The following is a 21,426-nucleotide window of genomic DNA, read 5'->3' on the forward strand; positions in this document are numbered from 1 at the left end:
GAAAACATCAGTGTACAAACCAAGGCTACATATCTCACTGAGATTGTTGCTCTGATTCCCTGATCTCAGAGGGTGTTTCTATATCAAGTTTCATCCCAAGGAAGATTTTGATCTCCATCTACAAAAATAAGCAATTGTAGGCAAGGAAGCTATAAACTTACAGCCAGTTGGTTCTGTAACTGCTTCACTTGCTGCTGCAATAGTTCTAGCTGCTGACTTTGCCGTTTAGGTGTACCAGTTGAGTAAGACAGCTGGGAAAGACTGTTCAATGCTTCCTTTAACTTGATAACTTCCTTAGACATGTCTGATATCTGGTTATGAGGGAGAAAAAGGAAAAAGCTTCATTATTCCAGAATACATCAAAGAACGGTTAAATCCTGGCACCAGTGAGATCCGCTTTAAAGGTGGGAAAACGGCTTTCACCATCATCGTCTACTTGACACAGATGGAATGTTTAATCATAATGTAATCAGTGACTATATACTGTTCAACCTGCTGGTTTACACTGCATTGGCCAAGCTAATTTTTAATCATGAGTTTAGTTCTAAACAATTAAAATTTGAACCCTGAATACTTCAAGTACAAGCCCCCCCCCACAAGTTTTGAGCTGCTTTTGCCCCAATTCTTTACTCCAGGCACACATTTCTTCTCAAGCTCATAGTCTGTAACTATAGTTCTTTATTGCCATTTACTTGGATACTTTGAGAAGTGTATAAATCATTCATGGCTAATTTTCCTGTGCAAAAACAGATGAGGGGATGAGGGTCTATTTCTTCAAACTCCCTGAAACCACAAGTTCATGCAAGAGCTACTATATATAATCATCTTGGAGCATTGGAAACCATTTCTGCATTTACACCATAATTCTGTTACTGGCAAAAGAAAAAAGCCAAAGGGATCCAGTCTAGCCCAGGATTCTCCAATGACTGCAAAGAACCTAGCACAGTAATGTTTGTTTCAAATATGTCCAAGTAATCTTCTAATTAATCAGTTTCATGAACTTGCTTCAGGGGGCACATCTGGACCATGGGAAACCCAGCCATTCTTGACAGGGATGTTAGAACTACTAACCTTTTTATCTTTGTCTTCATCCATTTTTAAGGCACTCTCAGAAGCTTTTTTCATTTCAAGGAGTTCTTCTTGAGACTTACGATATTGATGAAGTAGTCCTTTGATTTCTTCTTCCTTGGCCTGCAGAAGAGCTTGGAGATTCTCCTTCTCCCCTTTCACTTGTGAGATCTCCTTCCTCAACTGTGCAAGATCGGCAGACAAGGTCTCCCTCTCTTTCATCAAATCCTTCAGTTTGGATGACAAGGAGTTGACTTCATTTTCTGAAGAAGACCGAAGCTCTTCATACAATACTCTGGGCACCATGGCTTCACACACTGCAGCTTCTTCTTCTAACAACTCCTTCTGCAGACGCTGCACTTCACTCTCCTTATGAAGAATCTGCTCTTTGAGCTCATTTATTTCTTCTTCCATTTCCTTCACTGAGGTCTGGAGAGCAGTAACCACCTGAAGATGTTCTGTGATGGAGACAGAATTCTTCTTCTGAGTGTCAACCAGGTTTTGGAGTTGTGTCACTTCACTTAAAACTTTTGTGTATTGTGTCTTCATTTCCAACAAAGCATGTTCAGCTTGCTCTCTCTGCAAGACGGTGGTCTCCTTTAGTTTCTCATATTCCTCTAGAGGTATGTATCCTGAACTCAGGTCTTCTGGAGTGATTTTCTTCCTGCAATCTTCAAGTTCTGCTTGGGCTTCTTTGTACATCTGGGAAAGTTCACTGACCTGCCTGTTGAGTTCATTTATCATTTGGTTCTTTGCATCCTTTACCTCTTCAGCTTCATCACTGTGCCCTGATTCCATCTCAGTCTTCAGTCTGTCTTGGAGCTTTTTGATTTCCTCTTGTCCTTCCTTATACTTCTCAATTAGCAACGCTTTCTCTTGGTTGATATTTTCAATAACTGAGCAGTAAGAATTCTTCATCTCCTCGCATTCCTCCACAGACATTTTACCAGATGCATTTCTCTCCCTTTCTTCCAGCTTTATCTCTAGTTCCTTCACCCTCACCTTCAGCTTCTCATCATCTTCTTGAGCTTTTCTCAGCTCTTCCTTCAGCAGTTCAACTTCCTCACAGGTTGTCCTGAGCTCTTGCAGGTCAGCCTCTTTGCCTTCTGAAGTTACCAGCCCGAGTTTCATTTGTCTCTGGATCTGCAGCATCTCCTTCATTGCTTCTTCGTATTTGATTTGGGTTTCTTTTAGTTTCTGATTGAGATCAGAGCCATTCTCTGAAATTTCTGAGCTGTTTAACAAGTGAGCCTCCTTCAGCACACCAGATTGAAGCTGTGACTCCAAGTTCAGCCTCTTTGCTTCTGAACTATCTAGTCTCTTCTGCACTTCCTCTAAGCTTTCTTGTAGCTGTTTAATTTTTAATTCATTAGGGCTTGCTTCTTCCTGAGCCTGTGCCACATTCAGGGAAGATGTGCTTCTCTCCTTGGCTACCACTGCCGAACCCTCACTTAGCCTGTTAGTCAAAGGGTCAAATTCCGTGTGGGTGGAACAAAAAGAATCCATTGTGGTATCTGTATCTTCTGTTTTGAGGGCTCTTGCCTGCAGATACAGCAGATGGCAGCATTCAACAATTATGCTTAATTCTAATGGAATCCAGTGAATTCCTTCCCCATCAAGAAGACAAGGAGCTACATTTTTCTCCCCTCTTTGATCATTACTGGGCCAGCATTTGATTTCCATTCAGCCAGCAAACCTCTCCCTCCACCACTCCAATTCTGCCAGAAGGATGATGTTGTGGTGTGACTTTCCCAAGAGTTCCCATTTCCAATGCAGTCTGGATTGCATTTCCGAATTCAGAATACTGAAGATAATGAGACTGACTGCATAAACCACAGAGATGAGGACACAGAATATGGGGTGGGGAATTGAATGCGTTCCAGGTGATGTCAGGGTGGGCTTTTAATAAGGATAAGCCACATACCCCAAGACACCCCCCCCCCAATGGTTCTTCATGAAGGAGGAGAGAGAAGCAGTAGGTCTGCTGCTGTATGGAAAGAAAACAGTCTGTAGATGACAAAGCAGAGGACCAGTTCCCCCACTGGGTCTTGCGTGGAGCACTTATCTCCACAGGCCTAAAGGGGGAGAGTTGCTGCTTTCTGCTTGGTCTGGCAGGGTAAAAGGCTTTTCTCTTTGCAGGGCCAAACAGAAATGATGTTTTTCAGGCTACTGCTTCATGGAGAAAAATGCTTCCTCTCTGCAGGAGCAAGTAAGAACACATTTGCTGTCCACCTGCAGTTGTACAGATAATGGCAGAGTTGCACCAGTGCGGGGGAGCAGTGAAGGTGTTGGACTAGGACTGGGGAGATCCAAGTTCAAGCCCAACCTCAACCATGGAAACCTCCTGGATGACTTTGGGCCAGTCACTCTCTCTCAGCCCTTTGTTGTTGTAAGGACAAAGCGAAGGGAGATCCTCATCCAAGCCACCTTCAGCTCTTGAAGGAAAAGTGTGATATAAATCATATACACAAATAAGCCATAATTGTGGTTCACATTGCCAAGGGGCTTTACTAGAGAAACTCTGCTTCGGATTCCATTCGTTGTGTGGACCAACTAGTGGGCTGGAAATTTCCAATGCCTGTATAGAACAATTTTCTGAATCTGCAGCACAGATCCATTTTCTATCTTTGAGTCTCACCTCAGAGTTCAGTTTAATATTTTTCCTCTGCAGCACTTACATCCTTCATAAAAAGATACCACGGCTGTTTTGTGCTAGAAGCTATTCTTGAACACATACCTGAAGTTTTTCTTGCAATTTCTTATTTTGTAGTGTCAAAGAAGCAACCTTTCCTTGCAACAACAGGAGCAAATCTTGCTGATCTGTTTCTGAACTTACATCCAATAAGCTATCAGCACCTTTAAAAAAGAAAAGGGAAGGAACAAGAAAAATAAGTACATTTATGATTTGAACTTTCAAGGCTGCTACAAGTCTCAGATAATGTCTATTTAGCAAACCTTCAAAATGAAAATAGACAATCATCTTTTACTAGCTAGCCAATTTTGTTAAAACCACATGAAAGTCTGATTAATAAAACTGGCAGCTTCTGGAAGGTATTTTATTGAATGGGGTGTATCTGGAAATCTATGAACACCTTTGAGACACTAGCAGTACCAAAAAATTCTAGAACAAGCAAAGTTAGGTAAACACAGCAGGATTCCTTGTGGACTTACAGTTAAACTAGGAGTGGGCATGCTAGATTGGAACTCCTCCAAAATTTGGTGCCAAATTATAACAAATTGTAACATAAAATGACAGGGGGAGGAAATTATTAATGCATGGGGAATGATCATATTAACTGCATTTAATATGTTTAATTTTAATTTAAAGTACATGAAATAAATTAAAATCAAAACAATTTTAGTTTTTTGTTGCAGAATCACTCCATTTCTTTTAAAAACTCAAGTGTTTAACAGTTGCGAGCTTGGTTGGGAGGGTGCAATCATTGACATTTAGGAATTTGAACATGGGAGTTCAAGAACAAAACCAACTTAAAGCAATAAAATATATGGGGAAATCATGGAATCTCCTTTCATGGAGATGTCGAGACAAAATGAGTGAACACTGCTCAACAGTACCTTCTTGCAGAGAAGTAGCAAACTCTAATTCTACTATGGCCATAGTGCATGATGTCTAATAACAACTTTCTATTGGAGTTCAGTTTCTAGAAGGAAACTTTTACAATAGGGAGAGATGAAGGAAATCATCCTTACAACTTTCCTGCATCTTACCTGCAGTGCTGTCACTCATCCCATCTTTGCAATCAGGCTGAATAGCACTGATATCTTCCTGCTGAAAGACAAACATAAACCATGACTGCTTAAAAACAAGATTCAAGTCCCACTGAACTACTCATCAAATACCTTTCAAATGGAATGCTCCTTTGAACAAACAACCATAACTTTAAAACCATCTTTCAACAATGATTGGTTAAGCGGCAGATGTTTGATTACATTTGTACATGTCTGCATATCATAAACTGTTCACTATAATTTAGTTGCTGGTTTTGTTTATTTAAGCTTCTGTACCACTTCAGTCACAGATGACACTAAGCAGCTTACATTCCGATACCATGAAGAAAGACTAAAATAATAATTAAAACTTGATTCAAAACAAACAATACTTACAACAATAACTTTCACATTCTTCATCATGCTGAAGAACAACTTCAGTTAACAACCAATCACCTACTACAGGGTGGGGATTCACCATTCTATCACTCCTAAACTTTCCAAAATAGTCAGGTCTTAGAGGTTTAGCAGGTGCTTCGCGGGGTTGGTGCTAATTTGACATTGGGAGGAGCACAGTTCCAAAGGAGGGGGGCAGCAGTGCAAAAAAATACCCTGGTGGCCCCTGATACTAACACTCCGCAGAGATGAGACTCAAAGAATACCCTCTCTACTGGATCTTATGGGTTCTTATCCAGGTCCTGAGCCAGTTAGAGCTTTAAAGATGACATCCAACACCTCAATTTGCATCTAGAAGCAAAGCATTGGCTAGTGAAGCTCTTGTAGTTGTAGTGTTACATAGGCAAAGGGTGTGTGGGCCCTTATGTACTTAAGGTGCTGTGTTCTGGTTTTGACAAGCCACCTTGGATATTTGGTACAGAAAGTTGAGATAAATGTGCTTTCAATAAATAATGACAAATACTGGCAAGGAAAAGTGTATTCCCAAGAAAATGAAGTAAGTGTAAAATTAATTGCTTAATAAGCAAAATTATTTAGAGTAAAGGTCATATTTAATATTTTTATTTTCACTCCCTACAGAAATATGCTAACCAAAATAGTCTTAAAACTCAACTGATTAAAACACTGAGATGTTCCTTGTTCATAGCTAAGCCACATGATTTGCGCAGTGGATGCTTTATCATTACTGCCATTTGGAAGGAAATTCTACTAGCCCATTTGATGTGGCACAGTCCTGACCATCCTCCCACAACTATACTCCCATTGTAGCTTTAAGTGATTCAATTAACTTCATGGGCAGGTAACACTTCAGAAAGTACTAGGAAGTGGGAATTCTCCAGTTTTATCTATTTTTGTCCATGCACTTCACACAAGAGCAAACCTTCTCCCCAATTTGAGCTAATTAAATATTGAGTCACATCAACTCAGCCCTCTACAACAATGTTCCCCAATCCAGTGCCCCTCAAATATGTTGAGCATGCAACTTGCTGAATTCCTAGGGGGCAACCAATACATCTGAAAAGCCCAATAGGGAAGCTGTCCTACAAAGAGGGCAATGTTCATACTTAATCAGAAGCAAGATTGAAAAAAAAGAAAGAATCTACCTTGGATCCCCGTTGGGCAAAGAAGAGCTGGCCTTTCCCAGATTCTGGGGTTGAAGTTGTTGAATGTGGTGAAGAGCGGTCAGCAAGCTGGAAGAGATGGATGCATTTTAGGGACACAAATTGCTTCTTGCTAGCAGAAGTCATCATTCTCTGTTAGTTCCAGATAAGCAGGACTACACAGCCCTCAATGTTTGCCAGCAGCAGGCATGCAGTCAAACCATCACCTGAGTAACCACTCAGTTTAATATTAAACTTTTTGTTAAAATGCTATGGGCTCCCATGTGCAAAGCTGCTTATGCATGTCCAAGAACCTTAAGCTGATGGTTAAAAGGCAAGCCTGTCAGCCTCTTATAAGCTCCACTAGTCTAAACTTAGGATCCTGTCCCATCTTAACAGCTCTCTCTGCAAAGTGGTAATTAATATGTGATTTTTTTTTCCAACAACAGGCCATCCTATTTCTATTCTTATGAGAATTTACTCCTGATACATGAGACTCACATATTTAAAAAAAAAGGGGGGGGATTTGCACCAAGCAAATTTAACCAGATCAATTCCCAACAGGACATTCCTCCAACACCCCTCCCTCTCTATATATAGCAACCCGTTCAAGCTGGACTTGGCTGTTTACCTGAATAGGACTGATTGGAGGAGGTAGAGGGGCTTTGCGTTTTTTTGGAGTTCCACTTCTTTCTGAACTTAATCTAGAGACTTGATCATGCTGGAAGTTTCACAGGCCAGAAAAGGGAGGTCTGTTAGTTTGTTAGTAAGGACTGTGTTAAAAAGTTATTATTTTAAAAGATACAAAAGACATTAAAAAAAACATTCACGCCTTGTTTCACTGCTGTGAGGATATGACACATGCTTAAGCATGAGCTCACCCCGCTTCCTTTTTTAATTCATGCCTCTGTACATTTCAATGCAGTCCATAAAGGCACACCCTGTCCTACTGAGCCATGATTTCAGATGCACTGCTATTCACAGCCTCAAACCATTTGTTAGACCTCTTGATCCCTGCCTTGCCTTTCCCAGGACAGATAGAGACAGATTTTTCTTCTCAGTCTTGTTCCTGGGCCATTTTTTGAGTCCTTTGGAGCATTCCACTTTTAAACTTATCTTGGCAAAATATACAACTGGACATTCTCCAGGTCAAATCCCCAATATCACCCACCACCTTCTTCTGTCTCTGCCTCCCTCCCTTCTGAATCCTCTGTAATGGTTGGAATCAACAAAATAGGAACAGAGGAACTCAACAGAGCAAACCAGTATAACCAACTGGATGTAAATAATACCAGTCCTAGTTTAGAAGTTGTACATGATTTCCAAAGGAAACAGGATCATTTTCCGCAACTTCTTACAATTGGCCAAAGAAGTCCCCTAAACCCAATAAAGCTTGAGCAGCTATTTCAGAATTTTAGGCTCGTTACATTGAAATGGTTCCTAAGCACCATTAAGCCAAATAGATTATAATTTACTGTTATGTGAACAAGTATTAAACTCCCATTTTGCTTTCTCCTCCAGCTTGGTTGCAAGGAGATTAGAACATATTTCTTCCAATCTTACTACAAGGGGGTCTGAAAATGTTCAAAGGGGTTGAAGCCACCTTCTTCAACATGGTACCTTCTAAATATCCTAAGTCTTCCACAAAATATCCCCAATGTGGAAAATCTACAATCAGGATCTTCCAGCTGCTAAAGATGGTTAGAGGTATAAACTGAGGAGGGGAATATAATGCTTCTTTTGGCTGTCCCAATGAAACTGTCCCATTTTGAAACTACCTGCCCATGAGGTAATTTAGAGGTTCCTCTGTATTTACCCCTTTGAGCAAATAACATTTTGATGGCAGATTTTAATCAGGCAAATAATACGAAAGGAAGCTGTCTTATCCTGGCATTACTGATCCAACATGCCACCATTCCATAGCTATCAATATTTTTTAAGAGGACATCCCAGTATTACCTCAAATTAAATGTTGCTCCCTGTGTCTACAAGGGAGATGGAAATGACAACTTCTTAAACAGAGATGGGAGACTCATACAACTGTTCAATACTCATGCTGGATATATTTCTAAAACCTCTACAAAACTAAAAATAATTTTCCATCGTAATTGTAATTCTTAGGCATTTATCTACACTAAACATGAAGTTTATCTTTATTAAGCTACTATCTTTTTTCTTTCTTTCTTTTTTACCTGCTTTGGCTTGGTTGGTGACTTGACATCTGCAGAAAAGAAAGACTGCATTTAAGTTGATTAAGTGAGATATCTATTTAACAAATGTAAACCCAGATCGAAAGCTTACCAGTATTTTAGAGTCAATTCCCTGTTTTCAATATAACTTGAGGTACAAATGAGCACATTTGGAGTCAGGGGTGCCCACAGGGTGTGGTCAAAAAATTCAAGATGGCAGCTACAAAGGTGCAATGTACATATAAAACAGGTGGAGTTTCAATTGTATGGTTGTGTTCGACTTCTTGACTGTTTTTAACCATATCTTATAGGCACTCCTGTTTGAAATCACATTCTTAATTCATACCAGATATGCAAATAATCCTACCTATACTTATACTTTCAAGCCTTGACTGCTTTATTATGCACAGTGAGAGTGTGAATGAAGAAGCAATCCAAGTATAATGCTAGACACATTCCACACTCCATGGCATGTAATTACTCCACTGTACACAATAAAGCAAGATATATGCAGATACATAAGATGGCTGAGTCAGCATTCTTTCTTCTGTCAGACAGACTAACAAGGTTTTTAAAAAACAGCTTAAGTTTATCTGCAGATGCAGCATTACCCCAACTTATAGAAAACATAACGGGATGCATCTTCAAATGGCCCGTTAAGTATTCAAAACATTGAGTTTAGGGGGGGGAAACCCCCTCTCCAACAGGGAGAGGAGGAATGGGCCAAAAGGATTAGGAAAGGGAGGAGGGGAGGAAGAGGCAGATAGATTAAAACCTGAAAGAGCCATCTTACTGTCTGGACAGAGAATTCTCTAGCTCATGCTGAAAAGCTGTTTGAAAATGAAAGCAGTCCATCAAGTTCAATGGAGAAAGCACTGAGTTTTGGCACACACCAGTCTAAACCATTTCCCTCAAACACAAACATACACACACACCGGGGGGGGGGGAGGAGCAGAGGCAGGAAAGGTGTATAACAAAGCATGCTCACTAGACATAAAATCCTGACTGTTAACTAGGAGGAAAATCAAGGATAGTCGTAACTGAAAGAAAGGGAAAGGGAGAATGGAGCCTCTGGAATCTTGAAAAGAAACACTCTAGTCTGCAGTATTTTGCTGTACAAGTAGTCCTCACTGAATGACCACTCACTCAGCGACCATCCGAAGCTACGATGGCGCTGAATGAGGGGTACTTATGACCAGTCCTCACAGTTGCAGCCATTGCAGCGTCTCTGTGGTCACATAATTGTGATTTGGGTGCTTGGCAAATGGCTCACAATTATGACATTGCAGCATCCTGTGGTCATGTGATCACCACTTGCGGCCGTAGCAGGCAGAAAGTTACAAACGGTGATCACATGACTGTGGAATGCTGCGACTGCACAGGATTCGCCTAACAACAGCAACTGGGACTCCAGTCACATGATGTCGCACTTTATGACTGTGTCACTTAGTGATGGAGTTCCCAGTCCCAATTACTATTGGTAACTGAGGACTACCTGTATGGCCCCACTTGCATATTTTAGGAAGTATTTAAGAAATGTACACATACCAACATCTTGAACCATTTTGGATTGAAGGAGACTCTGAATTCCTGTATTTTCAGAAAGTATGGAGTAATGTAGGGCATTGTGTCCAAGCGCATCTGCCAAATTTATATCTGCCCCTTTTCGGATCAGGATTTCCGCAATGCTCAGGTTTCCAGCTTCACAGGCCAGCATCAAAGCAGTTCTAAAGAAATTAGGAAGACTAACCATGAAGGGAGCATGAGCCTGTGGCAAAGTGATACCACCCAGAGTTGTGACTTCAAGGCGTAATTTGTTTCCTTAGAGGACAAGCACCACCAGATTAAATCAACTGCACAATACTGAACAGCTAGCTAGGTTCAGGACGATAAAAGCAGTGAGATCCTTCAGTGACAGGATAGTTCTATTCCAGCTGTCATGTCATCAGAGCATTCTCAACGAAAGCATTTAACACAATGAAATTTCTAGTGTTTCCCAGACTTGATCTATAGGCAATCACTGCAAGAGTAGGCAAAGCATCCGGGACAGAATCAATAAACTTTAACAGTTCAAGACTAGGTTGAACAACACAGATGTTTTGGAAAGTAACCTTCTCCAGCCTGGTGCTCTCCATAATTCCCAAGACTACATTGCTGAAAGTCCACTCTGACTGGAAATGCTGAAAACTACAGTCCCAACACATCAAGCCCCAGTTTGAGGATCCACGTTCTTATTAAAATCCCCAAATTTAAGGACTACAAAACATGGGCAAGACTATTTCTAAAAGGCAACACTGACCAATGCAGGTCCAGCCTATGAAGGAGGTTGCCAGATCATATCCCTCATATGGTAAGCTATGGAACAAAGGGATCTCAGTTTAATCTCAATTGGTGTCTATGAGTCCTACAAACTGTACATAGAATGTATCAATTTTAGCATCTGAAGTTTCTTTTATTATGCTGATTCTGAGAGGCTCAGAACTTTCACCCAGTCCAGGGACTAGTTATGTTGGGGAGGGTACATTGTTTGTCCCTACTTATTTGGAAGAATTGCTCCACCTCTAGTCTCAAATAGTTTCACAAGTGAACATAATATTCAGTGGGGCAAAAAAGTATTTAGTCAGCCACCAATTGTGCAAGTTCTCCCACTTAAAAAGATGGGAGAGGCCTGTAATTTTCATCATAGGTATACCTCAACTATGAGAGACAAAATGGGGGAAAAAATCCAGAAAATCACATTGTCTGATTTTTAAAGAATTTATTTGCAAATCATGGTGGAAAATAAGTATTTGGTCACCTACAAACAAGCAAGATGTCTGGCTCTCACAGACCTGTAACTACTTCTTTAAGAGGCTCCTCTGTCCTCCACTCGTTACCTGTAGTAATGGCACCTGTTTGACCTTGTTATCAGTATAAAAGACACCTGTCCACAACCTCAAACAGTCACACTCCAAACTCCACTATGGCCAAGACCAAAGAGCTGTTGAAGGACACCAGAAACAAAATTGTAGACCTGCACCAGGCTGGGAAGACTGAATCTGCAATAGGCAAGCAGCTTGGTGTGAAGAAATCAACTGTGGGACCAATAATTAGAAAATGGAAGACATACAAGACCACTGATAATCTCCCTTGATCTGGGGCTCCATGCAAGATCTCACCCTGTGGGGTCAAAATGATCACAAGAACGGTGATCAAAAATCCCAGAACCACACGGGGGAACCTAGTGAATGACCTGCAGAGAGCTGGGACCAAAGTAACAAAGGCTACCATCAGTAAGACACTATGCCGCCAGGGACTCAAATCCTGCAGTGCCAGATGTGTCCCCCTGCTTAAGCCAGTACATGTCCAGGCCCGTCTGAAGTTTGCTAGAGAGCATTTGGATGATCCAGAAGAGGATTGGGAGAATGTCATGTGGTCAGATGAAACCAAAGTAGAACGTTTTGGTCTAAACTCAACTCGTCGTGTTTGGAGGAGAGAGAATGCTGAGTTGCATCCAAAGAACACCATACCTACTGTGAAGCATGGGGGTGGAAACATCATGCTTTGGGGCTGTTTTTCTGCAAAGGGACCAGGACGACTGATCCGTGTAAAGGAAAGAATGAATGGGGCCATGTATCGTGAGATTTTGGGTGAACACCTCCTTCCATCAGCAAGGGCACTGAAGATGAAACGTGGCTGGGTCTTTCAGCATGACAATGATCCCAAACACACCACCTGGGCAACGAAGGAGTGGCTTCGTAAGAAGCATTTCAAGGTCCTGGAGTGGCCTAGCCAGTCTCCAGATCTCAACCCCATGGAAAACCTTTGGAGGGAGTTGAAAGTCCGTGTTGCCCAGCGACAGCCCCAAAACATCACTGCTCTAGAGGAGATCTGCATGGAGGAATGGGCCAAAATACCAGCAACAGTGTGTGAAAACCTTGTGAAGACTTACAGAAAACGTTTGACCTCTGTCATTGCCAACAAAGGATATATAACAAAGTATTGAGATGAACTTTTGATATTGACCAAATACTTATTTTCCACCATGATTTGCAAATAAATTCTTTAAAAATCAGACAATGTGATTTTCTGGATGATCCCATTTTGTCTCTTATAGTTGAGGTATACCTATGATGAAAATTACAGGCCTCTCTCATCTTTTTAAGTGGGAGAACTTGCACAATTGGTGGCTGACTAAATACCTTTTTGCCCCACTGTATCAGTACAGTCTATGGTATGTGTAGGCTGAAATTATATTATTTTCCTGTATTCTTTGATGAAAGATTACAAGGAAATTTCATGGCTGTAGGATAAACTGGGAAACCAAAATAAGCAAATAAATTCTTTTCCAGGAGAGCATGGCAAAACATTTCCATTTTGTTGCCAAGAAAATGACTTGGATGAAATCATCAGTTCAGCTTGAAGGAAATTTTTGCTTGGAATTTATTTAGATTAAAAATGTACAATGCTAGTCTTGCCATCCTCATGTAATCCTTTTCCAATTTGGAGCCCTCCCATTGTGATGGACTATAACTCCTAAAACATGCTGGGTAGGGCTGATGAAAACTGTAGTTCAACCTATCTAGATTGGGAAAGGTTGCCCATTTTATGCCCACATCAGAGCCCAGCTGGTCCAGATTTGGGACAGATATCTCTGAAGGACAGGATCCCATACCAATCACATGTAATATCACACAATTTATTTTGACATTAGCCTGCTAGATCAAGCAAAGTCCTATCTACCATTCTTTTCCCACAATGGCCAACCAAATGCCTCTGAGAAGCCCAGAGGAGGGCAAGTGAGAACCAAGACTTCCCATTAACATGCCTCAATAACTAGTATCCAGAAGATGCCAAAACACGAGATTATATATGCCACGATTATCAGCAATTAACAACCTTTATCCTCAGTCTATAGATTTTGGCACTATGTATGTTTGTGTCCTTGGCCTCTGATGGTAGAAGCTTTAGAGAAAGAACATGGATGGTTATGACAACCTGAAACATTTCCTCATACATAGGCTATGATAAAATGTTTCTTGTGAATTTCATTGTGGAAGCTGTGCCTTACATAAAACAAGATGTATTACTTCATGCATCTCTAATAACTATAACCAAGTTGTTTAATTACATCTAAGCCTCAGGATAAGCTTCAAATGGGGAACTGAGAGAATACCAGCATGTCTCTCATGGCAAAGAAGAATAAAATCTTCTTCTTTCTTGACTAAGGACATCAGCAAATATTTGGAAGCAATCAGAATTTATCTCTGAAAGTTGATTCTCATGCAAATTTGGTGTATGCCATTTGTCTTTTGATTTCAATCCTTCTCCAGAAAAAAAATTCTGATGAAAATACAGAGTCCTAGTTATTGCTGAAGAAGATGGGGAACGTGCCATTTAATTCTACCTTCCACTTTTGTCCCTGGAGTTGACATCTGCCCCATGCTCCTGAAGGTATTTGCATACTTCAGGGTGGCCGTTTTGTACTGCAAGTAAGAAAGGCGTATTTCCATCCTGGAGAAAACATTGAAAAAAAAATTAAACCCTATCAATTATTCAATTGAACTCAAAGAATTCAAAACATTTATAACAAGATGTACACCACAGAAGCTGGAAACATCCAGAAACTGGAAACAAGGGAATATAATCCTTATTTAGAAACTAGCTGTGTAGAAACTCTGCACCCAGCATCAGTAACCAAAACTCTAGTGTGGAAGTGGTCCTACTGCAACATGGCATCTGTAACCTTCAGCCCTAGGGCCACATGTGGTCCTGAACCCTTCACTTGCTATCTCCAGAATACCTCTTGATTGCAGAAAATAGATGGCATGTTTTTTTGACCTTTGGAGTATATCACAACTGTAGCCTAACTAACTAAAATAGATATATTATTTCCTAAAAAACCAAACAAACAGAATTCCAATAAAAAACCCAGAGCAAAATGAAAAAACTTGGCCATGATACACAATTCCATACCTTTAAAATCTTATTTCCATCTGCCGTGTCCTTTCCTACCCAAATGTTACATTCCTTCCTTGTAACAAAATCAATCCTACCCATTGCTGTAGGATTCTTACCCATCCTACAGTAATGTATGGAAAGATCCAGTCAATGCTTCAGGTATTACATATATTACTGTTATTTTGGGGGAAGGGGAGGTTACTTCATAGTCTAATCTTTAGCCTGGTGTTATCTGGTAGTTTCTCATCAAAGTACTAACCAGGTCTGCCCCTGCGGATCTTCAAACCAGACAAGTTGACCAAGTGCTATCATCTACTGAACCTAAGCAGAATCTCCAAGCAGCTCATGCTGCTCTCATGCTCATGGGAGCGGCGTGCATAACCTGAAACCCAACAAAACAACCACCCAGTTGCTGGATTAAGATGTAATGCTAAAGGAGAAGCTGTGTGAGACTGTCACCACTGTTGATCTTTATGCATAAAAATATCCTTGAAAGAACTGAGAGACCAGCTTTGCTCAGAAACTAATTTCAGCCTTCTTTCTCTGAATGGAGCTGGATGAATTGCTTTAAATAAAGCAAATAAGAAAATGTAAAACTGAACCAGGAAGCTTAATGGAGTTAGATAACTCAGGCATGGAATAAGAAACAGAAACACCCATAAATGAAAAGGTTGCGATGGCTACAGTCATCAGATGGAAATAAATGTGACCCATGAGTGCCAGTTGTTGTACAGCATCAAGCCTTGCCTCGCTTATGAAACTACTTATCCTTTTGATAGTTAGATGAACATTTCTCATTTATGCCTTCTGAATTTCTGATCCTGGTGCAGAACCAGATACCAAAGCAAAAGTTGGCTGATACTTTATATAGCAGATGCCATTTTTCTCTACTGCATGCTTTCTCATTAATAACAGCACATCTATGTGGGGACATGCGGAGGGAATCTGTAACTGGACATGCCTCTTTGGCTCATTTGCTGCAAAATTATTAAAAATAGTAGAATAAGGAGCCCCAAACAACATAGCTGACTAGTTTTCAAGTAAGATTCCGTGAACTGAAAGATGCTTAAAACCTTAAAAGGACACAAGAATTGCCAATGAGATCATGATTACATACCACATCTTTGATGTTAATTGGACACTTGTGTTCACACAGGAGCTGAGTTATTTGAAGACAGCCACAGGCAGCTTAAGAAGGGGAAAAAAGAATTGCAATATTAGAAGATTCTTTTTAAAGCACTTTCAGGTCACTTCAGTGTGGAGCTGTACCAGGTGACTATATTTATCACAGCATAGGTTTTCAGGGGCTAGACCATAATTCGTTGCTAGAGCCATGCAGTGCTTCAGATTTGAAGTCAAAAGTAGGAGAGACTGCCTACAGAAATCACTTGCTCCCCCCGCCCCCGCAGAGCAGAGATTGGAGAGAAAGAGATGTCAAGAGACTACTGGAAGCTGTTTGCGTAGCACACCGGTGGCTTCCAGCCCCGGCTGCTGGAGCGATCGCATTGCTTTTGATGTGTAGAAGAGCAAACAGCTTGCTCTCTTGCAATCCCTTTCTCTCCAATCAACCTGCTCTACAAGGGGAGAAAAAGAAATACCACAAGTCAGGCACAGGACAACGCATACTATTGTAATGGCGATCATAAGACTGAGGGACATTGCAAAGGTTGTAAATGGGCCGTAGTTATTTTTTCAGCACCACTGTAACTTCAGTCACTGAACAAATGGTCAGTAAGTGAGGACTACCTCTATCAGCTTCTTGTGGCAATTTACTAAGCAAAGCCCATTCAACTATGTCTTTATTATGTGAATATAATGAAAGCAATCAAAATAGTGACCTGATTTAGTCAGTTCAGTCCTACCCTTCTTGTTTGCCAGAGTTCTTACTGAACTTTAAGTAGAAAGCACAAATTATACTAGATTTATGCTAATGTATGGAAGCAAGAAGATTATGTAATACCTGCATAGTGTAAAGCTGTTTTTCCCGAGCTATCTGTGTTCTCTGCTGGACATTTAGACTGTAGAATGGGAGAAAAGAAGCTTTAGTAAAATACAGAGCACAAGGGATTTTGAAAATAGATTGCAATACTGCATGGGAGAAATGTTTTTGTGACAATATAAAATTAGTTTTGAGAGTTATCCAGAATTATCTAGATTAATCTGAATGTTTTGAGAGGGATTAAATCCATTTTGCAAGCTTGATCGTCCAAATCACTTGGTTTTACACAAGAGGTGAGGCAATTTGCTTTTGAATGGCTGAAACCTAGAAAGGATGTGTTAAGAAACAGATACAAACAATTATATTAAAAATTACTAATGTTTAATTAAACAAAAACGTCTATCTTTGACTGAAAATCCATTTAGATTTCTAATAAAACAAAAATAAATGGACATATGGTGTTGTCACAGATTTCAGTTTTCTTAGGAAGTCTATGGGGTTTCTTATATAACTGGGAGCAGTGAAGGCATCACGTCTAAGTACTGAGTCCATAAAACCCAATATTCTAGCTGTGATGGTTCCAATGCTTGAAACAATGGGACAACCCAGACTGCCTGGTTTGTCAGCTTGTCTGATTATGATGTTGTTGTTGTTGTGGCTTTAGATGGCACCTCGTTCTGCCCTGCTGAATTGTTACTAAGGGAAGTTTTTTAAATTGGTAATTGCAGCTTGAGCTTGTTGGCAAAAGCATCCCGTGTAGAAATCCAACTCAGTGTTATGTTCATCTGGGAGCAACCACATTTTTTTTTTAATGCACGTGGAATTTGCTGTGATCTGTAGTTGTGTTTTGTCCTAAGATGCGCTAGGTTGACAATGGCCATATGTCTGGTTCCTGGTTCTTGTCTTGAAAGTATTCCTTAAGTCTCAAGGGGCAAAAAAAAAGTTTCAAGGTCTCCACAGACTTATATACAGTGGTACCTCTACTTACGAATGCCCCTACTTACGAATTTTTCGAGATACGATCAAAAATTTACCTCTACTTATGAACTCGCCTCGACTTACGAACCAGATCCGTGGCCATTTTCCGCCCGTTCCACGTGGTCCACGGCCATTTTTCCACCCCTGCCACGTGGTCCGTGGCCATTTTTCTGCCTGACACGTGGTCCGTGGCCATTTTTCCGCCCTGCCGCGTGGTCAGCGGCCGTTTTCCCGCCCCTGACGCATGGTCCGCAGACGCCGGAATGGATTAACGGTAATTACATTGAACCTTATGGGAAAATTTACTTCAACTTGCGACCAACTCGACTTGTGATCAGAGTCACGGAACGGATTAAATTCGTAAGTAGAGGTACCACTGTATTTTGTGTGGGTCAAAAGGATAGGACTCTTCTAGTTGGCTGAGTTTGTGGCTGAATAGGTTCACAATATTGTGGGCAGTCTTTGTCCATGTATGTTTTGTGTTTGTTGTAAAAATAAAAAAATATTAAAAAAAAGAAAAAAAAATATTGTGGGCAGTCTGTGGAGTGCTATCACTGTGGTAACTGGATGCTTGTAGAAGCTTTGCTGTCTCATCTTGATGAAGTTATGATGTTGGGGTTCTTGGATAGAGATGGTACTTTTGAATCAATCTTGACTCCTGGTGACTTTATAGACACATACATGGAGAATTCTTGGCAGCAATACAGACATGTTTTGCCACTGGCTTGTTCCAGCGTGCTTTTAGATTGGACTGGGCCTACAACACTGGAATTTCCTGGTGATTTCTCATCTGAGTACTAACCAAGTTCAAGTCTGCTTAACTTCTGAGCACAAAGTCAGTTCTGAACTTTGTAGATGGTTTTACGACCCCTGTATCCTAGTCCTACCCAAAAATGCTGACTAAAGACTATGGTGACCCTACTGAATTAGAAAGGGGGGGAGGTATTACAAAATGAGACAGAGAATTGAGTTGCATTTACAGGAGAAAATTCTACTGGACTTTTAGAGACTGTCCTCCTCTCCATCTCATTCTGTAGTAGTATAATGTTTTGGGGGAAGTGGAGAATGGTGTACCAGCATCTAATGGCATGGGTCTACACCTGAATCCAGCCAACAGGACTCTTCCTCCCAAACACAGAAATGAAGAGCTTGATTCCTTGCTTAAACTCTGCTATCAGATGTGGTTGTGGACAAACTGGACAAGCCCTATTTTCAACTAACATATTTAGCACCTTCTACACCAAACAAACTATTTAGGCAACTGCAGCTTTTGTTACTCTCTAGCCTGACATCAAAGCATTCTCATCAGATGTTAAAGGTCAACAATTTACCACTCTCAGTACACGTAATTATATGCCATTTTATTTGAATTGTACCCACTAGATCATACGAGCAAGAAGAAATTGTGGAGCAGGCATCTCAGGGAGGCACCACTAATTGTGGTGCAAGGGAAAGCGGCAAACAGCCATATAATCTAAGGATCTCCTGCTCGCAGCCTTGGACTCAAAACAATTCAGTGTTTAAGATGGACTTTAACTGGCTACTTGTAGGGAGAAAGTTAACGTAGGCTGGCATTTAATCAGGAAATTAGAAGTGCCGGTGAAGGGGGGAGGGAAATAAAGCACCTCACCCGAAGAAGTCTCTTGACGCAGTCAGCATGGCTATTCCTGGCCGCAAGATGCAAAGCACTGTGCCCTGTGTGAATATTTCAGAATTATTTCAGGCCCACTGAAAAAGGTATTAAAAATGAAATGAAAATTCTTCAAACTCTGGGCTTGAAGTACTAAGTGGGCATGTGCCTCTTTAGATTCAAAAAATCCTTATGGATCGTTCTTAACCATACTGATGAAATATAATATAACCAACAAGCATGCCAATATTCTTTTTCCTACTTTCAAAATTAAGTACACGTTACAACTAAAGGAGAAGCGAGGCCATGTGGCTTCATCATTTTGTATTTGGTTTAAGCCCTTGCCTGCTTAAAACTCTACATATCGGTCATAAAGAGATAGGCTTCGGAGATCCTGAAGCACTTAAACCAAAGAGCAGGCTATGATTTGGCCGCAGAAAATCTGCACTCAGATTTCAGTATTTGTAGAGTGTTGGTTGGCTAACAGATATGTTGATTCCAGTCACAGTGATCATAAGCTGCATTTAGTTTATTTCTTTATTAGATGTATATGGCCGTCCATCCCAATTATATGACTCTTGGTGGCTCACAGTATTAAAAATAATAAAGCCACATACAACATCACATAAAGCACATAGCCTACCAAGAAAAATTACAAAAACATCATACAGTCAGCACAACCAGGAAATGGGCCCCATTACACATCTGGGGCCCCAGGCTCAAGCATAGAACCAAGTCCTCAAGGCCTTAAAGCCAGCAGGGTTGGGGCCAATCTAATCTCCAGAGAGATGATATTCCCGAGGATGGGCGGGTGCCATGCCAGAAAAGGTTCTGCTCCTGGGCCCTGCCAAATGACACTCCCTAGCAGACAGGACCTGGAGCATGCCTCCCCTGCTGGACTGAAAAGGATCAACAGAAACAGTCAGGGAGAGATGATCCCATAAGTAACCCAGCCCCAAGCCTTGAAAGTTACTGCACATTCCAGGCAAAGCAAAACAAAAGATGGGGGGAAGGGAGCAGAATACAGTGGAAGAACACATGAGCAGGATGCAATAATAACCAGATACAGTTTGTGGCATTTCTGGTAAAACATGGCATTTCTGGGGAGCCTAACCTGAGACACTGAAAAGCTGCTATTAATCAGAATAGAAATATTTGCACAAGACAGAATAACGATTTAGCGTAATGCAGCCTTTCCCATTCCTGCGTTCTCCAGAAGCGTTGGCTGAAGCTCAAATGTTCAACCAACAGTAATGTGAACTGTAGTCCAACACACCTGGGCTGCACTAGATTTGGGAATGCTGAAGTTATCTTCATAAATGCACATGTATGTGCTAAGCATCCAAATGTCAGTTCAGCTACATCCACAGCCTGGCTTAACTTTGGATTATTCAGATGCATTTAAGTCACATGGGCAGGCTGGCTGAAAATGATAGGAACTGCAGTCCGACATACCTGGAGGGCACCATACTAGAGAAGATAGATGTCAACCCTTCAAGGTAGACCAGACTAGGAAACCTAAGTCACGTAGGCCAATACTACTTTTATTGTAAAGTTATGGTAACAGAATCTTGTAAGTCAGAATGCCCCCCCCCCCCCCCCAAAATCTTCGTGTGAATTTGGGAGAGGCCTGTCTGAGATGTTTAACAGTCCTGCCCTGGGCTCAGGTTTCCTTTATGTGACTGTTGCCTTGGCAGCGATTCTTCCTCCTGTCTGTCAAGGCCATTCCCTCTGCTCTCTACAGTAGCTACATGCCACAAAAGCAAAGAATGCCAAGGGGAACATGCCCATGCAGTCACACAGGCATCATATCACTTCACATTAGACAGAGAGTTTCAGTACCTGTTCCATCCTGAGCTGTTACATCTGCACCATGTGTAATCATAATCCTGAGACATTCAGCATGTCCTTTAGAGGCAGCAAGATGGAAGCTGAAAGAAAGAAATTACAGTGTCTCTGGCCAGTTCCATAATAGGTGAAAAGAAAAAGGTTTTGGTGGATCACAGTCAGTCTTTGCCTTTGAAAGAGTTTGCTTCAATAACATATGTATCTCCCACTTTTATTCCAGGAACCCAGGGAAATGTGCTTACAGTAAGATGGAACTTAAGCTGCAAGACATCATTGAATGCCCCAGGGTCACCCAATACAATTCAGGGTCAAGGAAGAACTTGAACCTATGTTTCCCCAGGCTCAGTATGACCCACTTATCAGAATGATGCTCATAAAAAAATCATAACTAAAATGCTTAAAGCATATGACTCTCATAAATGTTCTTAGTACAACCCTATAATGAGTACTCTTGAAAGCTCTTGGAAATAATGGCGAGCAGCTAAAGGTTTCATTAATAAGATCAGTAAAGAAAACAAATCAGTCAGCTAGTAATTTTCACTATAACAA

General features: G+C 41.0%; 1 protein-coding gene across 4 annotated transcripts in view; it reads right to left on the reverse strand.

Annotated features, from left to right (window-relative positions):
- RAI14 (retinoic acid induced 14) overlaps positions 1 to 21,426 on the reverse strand; it is a 98,077-nt gene that overhangs the window by 4,094 nt on the left and 72,557 nt on the right. For 2 of the 4 annotated variants that reach the window (XM_088152980.1, XM_007432452.4), the window contains exons 4-16: positions 20,872 to 20,960; positions 19,030 to 19,094; positions 16,443 to 16,500; positions 15,600 to 15,670; positions 13,929 to 14,035; positions 10,091 to 10,269; positions 8,546 to 8,574; positions 6,985 to 7,074; positions 6,357 to 6,443; positions 4,798 to 4,858; positions 3,806 to 3,924; positions 1,072 to 2,610; positions 162 to 311 (exon numbers count right to left, since the gene is read on the reverse strand). In XM_088152980.1, coding sequence (XP_088009106.1) covers positions 162 to 311; positions 1,072 to 2,610; positions 3,806 to 3,924; positions 4,798 to 4,858; positions 6,357 to 6,443; positions 6,985 to 7,074; positions 8,546 to 8,574; positions 10,091 to 10,269; positions 13,929 to 14,035; positions 15,600 to 15,670; positions 16,443 to 16,500; positions 19,030 to 19,094; positions 20,872 to 20,960 — 2,644 coding nt within the window. Of the gene's footprint in view, positions 1 to 161; positions 312 to 1,071; positions 2,611 to 3,805; positions 3,925 to 4,797; positions 4,859 to 6,356; positions 6,444 to 6,984; positions 7,075 to 8,545; positions 8,575 to 10,090; positions 10,270 to 13,915; positions 14,037 to 15,599; positions 15,671 to 16,442; positions 16,501 to 19,029; positions 19,095 to 20,871; positions 20,961 to 21,426 lie in introns of those variants that run through there. The other 2 variants (XM_088152981.1, XM_088152982.1) reach the window with 2 other exon arrangements.

The sequence above is a fragment of the Python bivittatus genome, unplaced genomic scaffold (assembly GCF_059951505.1).
Source record: "Python bivittatus isolate LINGU-HERP-01145 unplaced genomic scaffold, Pbiv_v1 ctg000570_np1212, whole genome shotgun sequence".
Taxonomy (NCBI): Eukaryota; Metazoa; Chordata; class Lepidosauria; order Squamata; family Pythonidae; genus Python; species Python bivittatus.